The 15,057-nt window shown below is 34.5% G+C and overlaps 1 protein-coding gene across 1 annotated transcript; it reads left to right on the top strand.

The window, feature by feature from the left end:
* The first annotated feature begins 163 nt into the window (after positions 1–163).
* On the top strand, positions 164–14,171 carry LOC125674556 (NADP-dependent malic enzyme-like). The gene is made up of 13 exons (XM_048911721.2): positions 164–312; positions 1,377–1,518; positions 3,436–3,719; positions 4,473–4,548; positions 5,173–5,334; positions 5,678–5,781; positions 6,410–6,519; positions 6,725–6,822; positions 8,251–8,364; positions 8,860–8,971; positions 10,108–10,250; positions 10,510–10,680; positions 11,481–14,171. The coding sequence occupies exons 1-13, from the start codon at positions 251–253 to the stop codon at positions 11,727–11,729; spliced, it is 1,827 nt and encodes a 608-aa protein (XP_048767678.1). The 5' UTR covers positions 164–250; the 3' UTR covers positions 11,730–14,171.
* The last annotated feature ends 886 nt before the right edge of the window (positions 14,172–15,057 follow it).

The following is a 15,057-nucleotide window of genomic DNA, read 5'->3' as shown; positions in this document are numbered from 1 at the left end:
TATTTGTCATACGGAACTCTGCAAAACATTAATTGCATTCTATAACAGAAATAATCATAAAAAATCAAAACATGGATCTCATATTTTTGTCAAATACTTCATTATCAAATTTAGAACCATTTTTACAATCACGGCCTGGATCCTATGATCGGTTTTTACATTTATTATCATTAAAACACTGAAGTGACCAAGGGAAAGCGTCTCCCTGAGGAAGGTGTACTGTAGGTTGAGTAGGCTAGCCGCTAGAGAAATGAGCTCCAAAATGGCCCTCAAGGCCCAAGGCCAGCTTTTATCGGCTGTACTGAAGGGAAGGTTAGTGGCACGAGACAATCCTGGGGTTACTGCTCACACTGAATAGCAATCACTTAAAATTTAATGGGTGCACTCGCTGACCTTGCAGATCAGTCAATAATAATTAACTGACCTTCAAAGACCTTTTTAAGTCAGTGGTAACAAACAGTTGCAAATACTTCAGGTTTTGTCTGGTGAAACGCAAAATCCATGCTTTCTAAAGTGTCTATCAACTATGACTTGTCACATTTATAATTTATAAAATAATACACCGTGTGTTCGTTCTCTCGGTTGGAATAAATATAGATCTACTTCATCTTGACAATGTCAAAATTTAATGGCTGCTTAACTTTACCAGGGGTCGATGGGGGGAGGGGTAAACCACAGCATATATCATTGACTTTGATGTACCTAATCAGTAATCATTAGGGCTGCAACGGGTACCCGAAATAACTGAAAAACATGGGCCATGTTGTTGGGGTTGGTTTCGGTTCGGGTCTGGTTTTTAGAATAGAATTATTAATAGAAATCTGTTTAGTAAATGAAATGTCGTCAAAATCATCAAAGGTGGTTGTATTTTGATCAATTGTTAAATGATGGCATTGTGGACATAACTGTAAACATTGACAGTATGTAAAATATGTCAGATGCATTCATTGAAAATACACTACAGGATCAACATTGTCAATGACAAAACATCAAAATATCTGAGTATTGAAAAACAACTGATCTCTTTAAATATTATGATGCAACTATATCAAACATTGATGTGTAATCATGCAAAAAGAGGGTCATGTGATACACTGTTGTAAAATAAAGACTTTGATGTATATAATTACCAAAAGTGACATTATCTGTCTTTCCTTTTAAAATGAGATTTAAACCATTGATACCTTTGTAACAAATCATGAAGTTTTAGCAACTAGGAATTAAAATAAATTACAATGCTGTATTTGTTAATCATGATGAAAAAAATATTGATATGTTTGAACTGAAACTAATCCTGATGTACTACACTGTAGTTCCTTCTGTGAACTGCAGAGGAATTGACTTTTGTTTTAAGAATTTTGATGTGTACATTACAGATTTGCACAGCCACTGGTTTGTGCATTCCATACGACAGCTGTAAAATCCAAACATGGTCAGAAACCGAAGATCAAGAAAGATCTCATCAACCATTCCAGGGCCAGAGGGATCGATATTCTGCGTACCCCTAAACTAAACAAAGTGCGTATTGATATAAGAACACAATGTAAATAAAGCTATGATGTTTTAGCAGTAAAGGAATGTAAATAAAGCTATGATGTTTTAGCAGTAAGGGAATGTAAATAAAGCTATGATGTTTTAGCAGTAAGGGAATGTAAATAAAGCTATGATGTTTTAGCAGTAAGGGAATGTAAATAAAGCTATGATGTTTTAGCAGTAAGGGAATGTAAGTAAAGCTATGATGTTTTAGCAGTAAGGGAATGTAAATAAAGCTATGATGTTTTAGCAGTAAGGGAATGTAAGTAAAGCTATGATGTTTTAGCAGTAAGGGAATGTAAATAAAGCTATGATGTTTTAGCAGTAAGGGAATGTAAATAAAGCTATGATGTTTTAGCAGTAAGGGAATGTAAATAAAGCTATGATGTTTTAGCAGTAAGGGAATGTAAATAAAGCTATGATGTTTTAGCAGTAAGGGAATGTAAGTAAAGCTATGATGTTTTAGCAGTAAGGGAATGTAAATAAAGTTATGATGTTTTAGCAGTAAGGGAATGTAAATAAAGCTATGATGTTTTAGCAGTAAGGGAATGTAAATAAAGCTATGATGTTTTAGCAGTAAGGGAATGTAAATAAAGCTATGATGTTTTAGCAGTAAGGGAATGTAAATAAAGCTATGATGTTTTAGCAGTAAGGGAATGCCAATTTTGAGTGATGCAATAACATGATGACTAATGGACACATTTTGAAATTATGTAAAAATCAACAAAATAAAAGAAGAACACTCAGCAACATGCTGACACTGTCAGTCACATAGAGTCTAGCCTACATCTTCAGATTTTGGGAAGTCAATTCTGATATATATATTATGATTAGCAATTCATATATATATGTATGTACTCGTTTCCCCAACATGCTACATCCACATGTAGTTTGCAGTATATGTAACCTGTAGCTAATGTTGTAAACTTTTTTTTCTTTTTTATGCCCCCGAGATCGAAGATCGGGAAGGGGGGGGGGGGGGGGGGGGCATATTGTTTTTGTCCTGTCTGTCATTCTGTCTGAAACTTTAACCTTGCTAATAACTTTTGAACAGTAAGTGATAGAGCTTTGATATTTCACATGAGTATTCCTTGTGACAAGACCTTTCCGTGGGTACCAACATTTTTGACCCCGTGACCTTGACCTTGGAGTATGACCTAGTTTTTGAAAACTTTAACCTTGCAAATAACTTTTGAACAGTAAGTGATAGAGCTTTAATATTTCACATGAGTATTCCTTGTGACAAGACCTTTCCGTGGGTACCAATATTTTTTACCCTTTGACCTTGGAGCTTGCCCTAGTTTTTGAAAACTTTAACTTGCTAATAACTTTTGAACAATAAGTGATAGAGCTTTGATATTTCACATGAGTGTTCCTTGTGACAAGACCTTTCCGTTGGTATTAAACCTTTTGACCTTGACATTTAACTTACTTTTAATTTTTTTTACATTGGTCATAACTTCTAAATGGTAAATATTAGAGCTTTCATTTTATACATGAGCATTTCTTTTGACAAGATCTTTCTACTGGTACCAAGATATTTGCCCTTGTGACCTTGGCCATCTTTGGAATTGGCCATTATCGGGGGGCATTTGTGTTTCACAAACACATCTTGTTTAAATTTCCTTCTTTATTATCTGTCTTGCTTTTATGCCCTCTGGGCCCAAAATTGGAATAAAACTTATCTTATCTTATCTATATAACAATTGCAAGTATCCAAAAAGATTAGTGGTATCTTTAAATATGTTTATGATCATGAAATGACAAACAACAAAGAGGAGTCCTACTAGAGCCGTGGATATCACTGTTTATTGTCAAGTGTGGATTTCAGTAGTCATTAAACATAGGCGCAGTGATTCAATTTTATTTTTTTAATACTTTTTAATTCCGATGTCTTGACAGGGTCAAGCATTTACTCTGGAGGAGAGACAGTTGATGGGGATCCATGGCATGATTCCTGCTGCCATCATAACACAGGACCAGCAGATGGAGAGGGTGATGGTCAACTTCCGCTCTCGTGCTACCGACGTAGACCGCTACATCTATCTTAATGCATTAGCAGAGCGCAATGAAAGGCTGTTTTACCGCTGTCTCGTGGAGCATACTGAAGAAATGATGCCAATTGTGTACACGCCCACTGTGGGCAAGGCCTGCCAATTGTATGGTACTATCTACAGAAAACCAAGGTGGGTACCCTTCAGCATTACTTAGATAAACTTGTATAGCTTGAAATATTGCACAGCATTGCGTTTTTGAAAAAAAAAAATTGTTACAAATAAAAATCAAAGTATTATTTTGTTCCTGTTACTTGTTAGTTTATGAAGGTTATTCTCTGAAACAATATTTAATTCTAGGATTAGGATGTACTTTTGTATACAGTGTAAGTACTGACATGATTGATTCATTGTATGGGTAAACATGTCTATATCTGTGGAACATTCAAACAAGAAAAAGTAGTAACCGTGACTGCACAATTAAGAAAAATGCTCGTATTTTATTTAAAGTTTTGTTTTGGACTTGCCATGGCTGGATATGTACCTGACTATGTGTTATCATGGTTATGATCACTATTTAAGGGCAATTATTTAATTAAAGTGTATATAAGCATGTCTGTATGATGTACATATGTATCTGTTATAACAGTCACAAAAATTTTAAAAGTTTATACGTGTACTTAGATTATTATGAATGTTATTTAAAACTCCTAACCAGTGATAAATACAAACGCATGCCACACTGAAAAAAGAATTTTAAGGTTTATTTTGATTTTCTCTATTCAGAAAATGTAATGCTTGATAAACAGTCTACCATGTACTTACAAAATTGATATGTACAATACTGACATGTGCCATACCAATATCCACAACATGTCCTGTGTGGCTCTGTATAGATCAGGCCAGGTTTCTTGGATGTTTTTTTCTCATGATCCTTTCTTTCAGAGGTCTGTTTCTGTCCATTAATGATAGAGGACATCTCTATGAGATGATATGCAATTGGCCTGAGATTGATGTTAAGGCAAGAACAAATATTTCATCCATTCATCACTCATCTCATTTACATAATCACATTTAAGTACATCGTATTTCCACTTATCTTGACAAGAGAGAGAAGAGGGAGAGAGTACTTTTGAATTAAAAGCTAAATGACATTTTATATACAGTATATTTAATATGTGTGCAGTATTACGGTTTTCTTCATTTTTTATGATAATGCCTTTTGTTTAGTTTTCTCTTCTGTTTGACTTAATGAATAAGGACATTTCTTAACAATGTAATTTTAGGAGTTTCTTACTAGATTACTACTATTGATTTCAAAATTTATTCTATCGCCATCTCTGAAATATCTAACCATTATATTTTTAAAAACTTGGCATTTCAATTAAGATATCCATCAGTTTCATTGACATTCAGTGTGTTTATTCATGATTTTAACATGTACAATATTCCACCATGAAAACCCACATTTCCATCTACACCTATTTATAGTATTTCTAAATCACAGTGTTTATATATGGATGTATGTACTTATTAAAAGTTGTAACCATCATGGACTAAAATTAAGAGAAAGTTTTAAATATGAATACAACACCTCACCATGACCGTCTTGTGCTTGGATGTAATAGAGTCGTTTTTATTGCAGGCTATCGTGGCCACGGACGGAGAGCGGATTCTTGGTCTGGGTGACCTTGGGGCCTACGGAATGGGAATCCCTGTCGGAAAACTGGCACTGTACACAGCTCTTGGGGGAATTCCTCCCGAGCAGCTCCTTCCAGTCATGTTAGACGTGGGCACAAATAATGAGGTAATGTTGTAGCCTAGAAACTTCACAAATAATGAGGTAATGTTGTAAGCTAGAAACTTCACAAATAATGAGGTAATGTAGCCTAGAAACTTCACAAATAATGAGGTAATGTAGCCTAGAAACTTCACTTCCCGCACATGATTCATAATCTTACTGTTTTCTTATTCATATTCCATACATGTACAAGCATCAAATAGAGGAAAGTAGAATTTAGTAGATTTATGAATGAAAAAGTTTTGAGAAAGAAGTTTCGAAAATGACTTTCTCTGGCTATTCGTGGGAAGAAAATATTGCTGTTTAAGGAAACAAAAATCAACATCAATAAAATACAATGCTTTTGCAGGCTCTGTCAAATGACCCGTTGTACATTGGATTGAGACAGAAGAGAGCCACAGGCCAGGTGTATGATGATTTTATTGATGAATTCATGGAAGCAGTGAGGAAAAGGTATTTAGACAATATTGTGCAGCTGGAGTTAGTTATCTTGTTAGTCTCTTGCTGGCGGAGTAGAAGGGGACTAGTTTACATTCTGTCTGCACATCTGTCACAACTTCGTTTTTCGGACCTTTTTTTCACCATGCTTTGACATAGGAAGCAGAAATTTGGTTGGTAATTTACTAATGTATGTTTACAGATCAAGATTAAGTTTTGCCACAGTTGAGTGATTTTTACAAGATTAATGGGACTTTGTTCCAGATGTAGTTTTCCGGACTTTTAATTTAGCGCATAGCAGTTTGTAATTGAGTTTGTCAGATTCGCTGCATTTATTTACTAGAGATAAATATTGTATTATTTCCTGGTGTCAAAAAGTAAACTCCAGCCTCTCGTCCAAAAATATTATTCCAGGGGGAGGGGTTGGATTGAAGTTTGTCAGACTGAGTCAAAGTAAAAGAACACATCTACAAGCAAGATAACTTGTATATTCAGGTTTTGAGAGTGACGTAAAATGTACATGTAGCAGGGATAGAATTGATAGTAAATACTTTGCAGTATTAGGACAAGAATAAGATCTGAGTATACTGCACAAACAGTAGGTCACTGTAGAAATGGTAGATTTGTTTTATCTTTTATCAAGGTATGGTCAAGACACATTGGTCCAGTTCGAAGACTTTGGAAATCACAACGCCTTCAGATTTCTGGAGAAATACAGAGACAAATTTTGCATGTTTAATGATGACATTCAAGGTATGTAATCTTGTCTTTATAAACATGATGCATGTATCAAATCAGAAATGAAATGCATGTAGAGGTTAAGTTTAACATGTGTAAAAAGAAACAATAGTAGCAGGGGCATACCTCTATTGTTTATCTCTTTTGTATACATGTAAATAATTAATTACCTTGATCATGTTTGGCAGAAGATATGTATATAATATTGTTTCTACCTCAGGGACGGCGTCTGTGGCGACTGCTGGTGTTTTCGCCTCACTGAGGATCACGGGCAAAAAACTGAGAGATAATGTCTTCCTCTTCCAAGGTGCAGGAGAGGTAATTAAAGACATGCAATTATAATGTATGTTTCTTAGACCTACATGTATTCAATTAATAGAATAGATTATAATCAGAGTACCCTAGAAATGTGTTAAAGTTGGGACATTAAATTTAATTAAAAGTGAAATGTGATCTCAGTATATTAGAGATATACATGTACTTGTAGGAAGGAATCCGCAAGGCTAGGGAATAATTAAAAAATTACTAGTCCTGCCAGAAGCCTATAAATGCAAAGGTCACAGGTCATAAGTCACTGGAGGGGGAGGAAGCTGTCCAGAGGGATATCATAGTTATCAACTCACCCATCCCCTCTTTAAAAAATTTTGTTACAAATGATTGTCTTGTGGTGCATTTCCAGCATTTTCCACAGGATTTTCACATTTTTCATAATGCCCAAAGTACATTGAATTCTAACTGAAAACAATACTTTTTCATTCATGTTTTTCTATTTTAACCCACTCTTGAGTTTCAACACCATTGACAATGGCCTTCGTCTGTCGAGTTCTCTTGGAGTACATGCTATCAAGTACCTAGTTTTACCATATAGCAGGGTTATAATTTTGGCTTATTTTAGCGGTTAGATAGCTTTCCACCAAAATTTTACGCGCCAAATATGCACCCAATTGCAAGATCAGTATTTGAAAGAGAGACAACTCTTCCCTGTCCGCCAAAATTTATTCCGCAAAAATTATTAGAATACCTTCGAGCCAGCAAAACACCAAATTTTAGACCCCCGGAATTAGCCCACTATACGGTATTCTATAACATTTAAAGAACCATGTTAGTATGGATTGGTTATAGGCAGGTCGACCAGCAATCTGTACATAGAAAAATGTTGGGGCTTTTGCTTTCTAGAATTTTATATAGTCCGCTCTACAATCCAGAGAAGGGTAGACTTACATTCACTAACCCTGGACGGTGGGACAACTATCAGCATCCAGCCGTGTTTATTTTTTTTTTTAAAGTTGCATTGATGTAAACACATGTATATTGTCAGAGTTGTAAACCTATCATTATCATATTAGAATACATATACATGATATCTATTTCTTTAGATGGGGCAATATTTAAAAATAGAATATTGTTGAAATCAAAGTAGTGTGATTCGTACAAATTCGTAATCCTTTTCAAATAGTATGTACCACATTTTGAATCCCCTATTACAATGGGATTTTGTTGCACTCTGTTGTGTGCAAACAGAAGTAATTCAAATTTGCATCAGTCTCTCATAATTATGCTTCATGATTCCTATTTTACAAATTTGCATTTCAATGTATCTTTGAATATTATTAATTCTAACATATATACCAGTCCCAAATATTGCTATATCAAATACAGATGTCACTTTCCTCTAATAACCCTCATTTTGGGCCCTTGCTGACCATGTTCGTTTTCTAGATGGTATTTTGATTTACTGTTTTGTAGGCTAATTTAGGTATTGCTACTCTGCTGTCTTTGGCCATGCAAGAAGAGGGCGCTACCAAAGAGGAGGCAGACAGTAAAATGTGGCTGGTGGATTCCAGGGGCCTGCTTGTCAAGGTACAGTTATGTTTGATAAGTTTCATTCAAAAAATCTCTACCAGAGATCCACGGTGTGTATAGTTATTGTCAAAAAATCTCCACCAGAGATCCACAGTGTGTATAGTTATTGTCAAAAAATCTCCACCAGAGATCCACGGTGTGTATAGTTATTGTCAAAAAATCTCCACCAGAGATCCACAGCGTGTATAGTTGTTGTCAAAAAATTGTCCATATTTCCAGTTACAAGTCTTTATTTGGAAAAAAAAAAAATTTACAGCAAAGTATTGAATTTTGGAAAGTTCATTAAAATTCATATACTAATCATTACAAAATAATATTCATGTTGCGTTGATTGAAGCTTGTATAAGGTCTCGTGTTTATTACAATGGACTGTATTCAGAAGAAGGTGAAAAGAATTTCAGTTTCATGAAGGAATTCCAAATGTCAGATTTTTTTAGAATTCTGAGTAAATGCATTGTGAGATTTAAGTTTGACATTGATGTATGACAACAGGATCGACCCAAGGGAGGAATCACGGGGCACAAGGCGGTGTTCGCAAAGGACCACCGACCTATCGACACACTCGAGGAGGCTGTGAAAGCTGTCAAACCTACTGCTATCATAGGTAACACACAATTCTTCAGGTGTAAATGTTTAAATAGAAAAATGACTGTATAGAATACATGTATGTGATATAAAAGAATGTTTTGAATATTGTTCTAACAAGAAACATACATGTACCTGTTTTAATTTTCTGTTGATAGAATGGTGTATTTACAAATATTAATTTTATTTTTATATCCCCGCAAACGAAGTTTTTGGGGGGTATACTGGAATCACTTTGTCCGTCTGTCAATCCGTCTGTCCATCCGTTTGTCCGTAGACACAATTTGTCCGAAGTTTATTTCTAATACCGCTGGACATATTTCATTCAAACTTTATGAACATCTTCTATATATTATGTAGTTGTGCATCTCCTATTTTCATTGAAATATTTTAACAGTTATAGAAGTTGCGCACATTTTCTTTTCATTTTGGGGGTTGCGCACTTTGTCCAGAGTTTAATTCTAATACCGTTGAACAGATTTGATTCAAACTTTATTCTCATCTTATATATATAATGTAGTTGTGCATCTTCTATTTTCATTGAAATGTTTTAACAGTTATGGAAGTTACAGACATTTTCTGGTTTGGTTGTACTTGTAGTAATATACACAATTTGTCCAGAGTTTATTTCTAATACCGTTTTACGCTCATAAGTCAATCAGGAATTGAAGAAGTTCAACTACAGTTCTTCTCATCCGTCTGTCCGTCCGTTTGTCCGTAGACGCAATTTGTCCGAAGTTTATTTCTAATACCGCTGGACATATTTCATTCAAACTTTATGCACATTTTCTATATATACTAATGTCATTTATTTACTGACAAAATCAATGACAAAGTAAAGTTGGCATAACATAATGATCTTTAACAAAGTTAATATAAACTAAAGACTAGAAGAGTTGACCAGGGATTTGCAATCATACAGCCTAAAATGTGCCAAATAGTATTCATTGTTTATATTAAGCATATTTTTAATATTTCATGTACTGCTGTACTGTAGAATATACACTTCTGCATTCACATTGATTGCCCTGTAGATAATGTGAAAATATCCAATGTGCTTGCATTAAATATTTCCCATCATCTTATATGCCCCACGGGGGGTATTAGTCCCATTAGGACAGTTCTAGTTCAAATTGTTCCCGTTTTGCTTTGTAGGGGCAGCCGCAGTACCAGGTGCATTCACGGAGGGCATTATCAAAGACATGGCAGCTTTCAATGAACGTCCAATCATATTCTCTCTCAGTAATCCAACGAGCATGTCCGAGTGCTCAGCAGAAGATGCATACAAATTCAGTGAAGTAAGTCTTCTGTAAGGCAGGTTACAGAAATTCACAATGACATTTGACTATATTGATACTATATTAATATTCACTGTAAGTACAGGATTTTTAACATCTCATTTAAAGAATCAGTCAAAATAGCTGAATGACCGAATATCAGTTTGGATTAATGGGATGCCATTATTTGGTCAGAAATAAAGTCTAGTTGCTAAATGAATGTATGTGATGTTGTAGCATAGTAAAGAGTCAATGGTAAAATTGCATATTTTGAATACAGGGTAGATGTGTATTTGCCAGTGGTAGTCCATATGATCCTGTACTTGTCAATGGAAAAACAATGTACCCAGGACAAGGAAACAATGCCTACATCTTCCCGGGGGTGGCCCTAGCCGCCATTACGTGCGGCATCCGTCACATCTCAGAGCAGGTGTTCCTCACATCGGCACAGGTAAACAGCGGGATTATGTCAAACACAATATTGGATTGTTTTATTCTCTCCATTTACATATATTAAAAATAATTACAAACGAATAAAAACAAGATTTTAAAGGAAGGAAATTGCTTGGGTTCAGAAATGTGTTATATTTGTCTTTCGTTTAGCTTTATCAATGTCTATAACAAAACCTAAAGAGACTGGTTCACGATTTTTGAACAAAATATTTTTTATATTTCTTATTAAACCTTAAAAGTATAACTCATTTAATGTTGACGACCAAAATTTTGACCTTCTGAATGCAAGATTGAAAGCTATATTTTAACCTTAAATATCTGTGTTATGTAAACAAAGACTCAAGTCTTTTTATGTATATAAACAAACAAGTGAAATATTAATTCTGTAATATAAAGCATCTTAATTTTGCATTGCCACAAATTTTAACTTCCAGATACATGTAACACATTTTACCAGAAATATGCTTGAAATGTGAAAGATATAATAAACTTAGATCGATATCTATTTCTTTTGAAAATTTCGTAACAAGAACATACCGCAATCTTTGTTTACAAACAAATTTTGAACTCTCTAAAATGAGCTTCTGTGATGTTGTATAACCTTAATTTTTATGTGAAATCTTTTAAAACACATTAGACAGTAGATTTTGATCATTAAAAGTGAAAAACGAAATTTTGTGGAAAATCGTGAATCAGTCCCTTTAAAGGGATGTTTGTAGTAAAGTGCTAAATGAGCTGCAATGTTCAACTGGGTCTGTAAGGTTTATGAAAATTAGTGGAGTGATTTTTTTTATGTAGACTCTGGCAGGATTGGTGACAGAAGAGGACCTATCCCATGGTCGCGTGTACCCCCCGCTAAAGACCATTCGAGAGTGTTCCATTCAGATTGCCACTGCTATTGCTGATGAAGTGTACAAGGATAAGCTTGCATCATATTACCCAGAACCTGAGGACAAAATGCAGTTCATCCGGGATTATGTCTACTCCACGGATTATGAGTGCTTTGTCCCAGAAACATGGGACTGGGAAAAACCAGAAGAGAAATAGTGCCAAAGAAGTTAAAAGGAAAAAAAAGAAAGAAAGCACAGGAGTTTCTGAGTTTTCTGTGTTTTGTTCACAGTTTCTTATTTATTAAAAATAGATTTTAACTACTGTTTATTTTTCATTTTAAATGTGCTCCTGCAATGTATTGCTGACAGTGTATTTCGATGTCATTATTTTTCTGTGAGAACCCACCGCCCCCTTTCAAAGTACAAGACCTATTTTTCAACAAAAAAATGTCTTGTGATTGTCAATGTTGTAGTGTGTCTTGTTTTCGAATCGAATTTTTGCATGCAAAATGTTTTTTATTCAAGTGATCATCTATGGGAATTGTGCTACAAATTGTGTTTGAAAGATGTTGAATAAAACACCTTTCTTGGATTTGTTAAGATGCATTTTGAACGTAGTATTTGACAGTGCGTACATGTAGTTTTGTTCCTTGATCTGTTATGTGTTCACATGTAAGTGTAGATTTGTAGTCAGCCATTTTAGACTGTCTGTCTGTCTCAGAGAATTTTTGCAGCAATTTGTTGGTATCAAATTAGATCTATTCCTGAAAATATCTTGATGCAAAGACATTTTACATTTCAAATGATCTGAGAAACTGTGTAAACTGTCAAATCGGTAGGGCCACTTTAAAAATAAGGTTATTGAAAAAAAATTAGCTATTTAGATACATGTAAACTAGTGTGCAAAAGTGTTGGTATCCAACATCTTGTGATGCAGCATGAAAATATTGAAGGTCTGAATTATCTCAATACTCTGAATGTCAATATTTTATCCATTGGCAATACATTTTTTTTTTTTTGGTTATCTCTACCTGTAATAATGAAACTGATGCACAAATAATTTGAAATGTTTCTAAAGATAACTGATGCACAAATAATTTGAAATATTTCTAAAGATACTGCTTCTGCCGTCCTGTATTCGTGTACGTAGTACAAATAATGTCTGTGTAGGAATCTCCTCTATTTAATATTTACAATGCTAAAAAAAATAATCCCCCATCTGAATGTGTAATTTTTTATCAGCTGTTTTAATTGATTAACACTTGATGTAAACCTGAAATATCCATACACGTGTAACGCGTTTTGAAATTAATATGGTTACATTTGTACGTCACTAAATTTGGAATTTACGAATCGTGATACTGCCAGTATACTTAATGTATGTATCACCTGTGTTGCTGTGTTTTATACTGCCGTAATATCACTGTTCACGAGTCCAGTATGAAATGGATCACACGTATACGAGTAGAAAGCTGTATCAATCCACGGCATGTGTGAGAACTTGAATGTGATTGGTTGATGGAAAGCAATTGATTGGCAAAATTTACATTCAGTATTTTTATGACATCTTTTTTCAGTATTAAGGGTCTACTAACTTTAACATTGGCTGTGCAACTAACAAACTTCATTAACAACATGTGATTAATACTAAAAATAGAAATTTGATACAGGATATTTCTAATATGGATTGTTAACTTTTTCTGCTGCACAGTCGTGTAAATGATTAGGAATTAAACTTATAAGATCTACATATAAATCTCTGTTTAAGGAAGTAATCCATTAATGAGGATAAAATTTGATTGGTTGAAATGTGTGTTTATTATTGGCAGAGGCAAATACAAATTGTGGATTTTGGGAGATGTTTGAAAGTTGTTCGTAAGGAGTGTGTTCAGGGGCAAAGTGTTGTTAGTTTTGGAATGTTCTATGTACAATTGTATGGTGAGTGATTAGATTGTATGCACAAATACAGAATGCTATTGAATTAAATTGTGTGTGCTGAGATGAATTTTTATCAAAATATTCCATCATTATGTAGATAAGATTTGATCCAAAGTACATGTATTTTAAACACCACCAAATTTTTGAGCAAGTGGATGATGGCTAAGAGGTGATTATGTGTTATATGTATTAAGAACAAAGGCAGAATTGAACAAGTGACGAGTAAATGTCTTTATAAATTCTCTACAAATGTCACTCGACAAATCGCATTCACAGCTCAGGCATGAAGAACCTGTTCTGATAGACTTGACGAGTGGATATGACTCAACTTTTCTTTTTGGTAGTTTGGCATATCAGTCCCTTAGATCATTCATACCAGAAGTTTTTTTTTTTTACTCTCCAGACAATTAAAAAGTACATTGAAATAGAGACCACTTGAGATCTTGTCAATTTTGTTTCTTGCATGTACAATTTTTTTGTTCGACTATGAAACAGTGGTAAATTTTTCTTTCTGGAAGACTTTCAAAATGATTCTTGGGATTTTTTTTTTTTTTTGGTGCTTAAGATGTTATGGTTTTAAAGGGTTTGTGTTGATGAAACAGAAGTTTATTGTGTTGATGTATTTAAAAAAAAAATTGCTGATTTGCCTTCAAAGACTGAAGATAAATCAGATATCAATAGTTGTAAATGGCTTAGTTTCATAATAAAATTTTCAAATTCATACAATCTTCATTGCTTCATTTTGCTCTGCGTGCACATTTTACAAACTGTTTTAAGTTGACAGTAAGCTCTTGTTTACTTGACAGTTACAAAGGCATTTACATTAATTCCTAGCAAGCAGATAACAGCGCTTTTATTCATATTGTGATGACGATTGCCTTTAAAATGGTCATTGGGTCATATCGATCTTCTGAGTTGAACTGTCACATGCAAAGCATATCAATCCCAAGTATGAACTTGGAGGTCTTGATGTGAACACCAGTGCCTCCCCAAAATTTTCAAATTCAAGGTAAATCGAGGTATCTTACTTAGAAAAATGTAATGATAAAAGAAGCAAAAATTTCTTCCACTCTCCATGGCCGAGTGGTTAGAGCATCACGCTCAAAATCACACGGCCTCTCACTCTGGTCGGCGCTGGATTCAAATCCCGCTCGCGCCGGAAAGTGAGAAAGTTTCCCAGTTCACTTCGGAAGGTCAGTGGTCTCTTCCCAGGTACATTGTATCTGGGTTCTCCCTTCCACCATTAAAAACTGGGCGCCACCATATAACTGAAAAATTGTTGAGTGTGGTGGAAAACAGCAATCAATCAATCCATTCTCCGAGAAATATATGACAAAATCTCTGCGTCATTTTATTAATTTCACCTTATCAAAAAGGACTACATAGGAGACATATTTCAAGCTCTTTAAAATCCAGGGGCTTCACACCCTGGGTTCCCTCAAAAGTTTTGCCCTGGACCCACTGGGTAATTCAAGTGTTGCTCTCTTTAATTGAATTAATGCACGCATTGAATTAATAATTGCTTTAATCAAATTAATTAATGCGCGCTTCAATTCAATTATTGCTCTCATCAATTGAATTAATGCGGTCATCATTTGAATCAATGA

Source organism: Ostrea edulis, chromosome 3 (assembly GCF_947568905.1).
Source record: "Ostrea edulis chromosome 3, xbOstEdul1.1, whole genome shotgun sequence".
In the NCBI taxonomy this organism is placed as follows: domain Eukaryota; kingdom Metazoa; phylum Mollusca; class Bivalvia; order Ostreida; family Ostreidae; genus Ostrea; species Ostrea edulis.
Note: the sequence above shows the minus strand (reverse complement) of the source record. Positions and strands in the feature narration are given on the sequence as shown.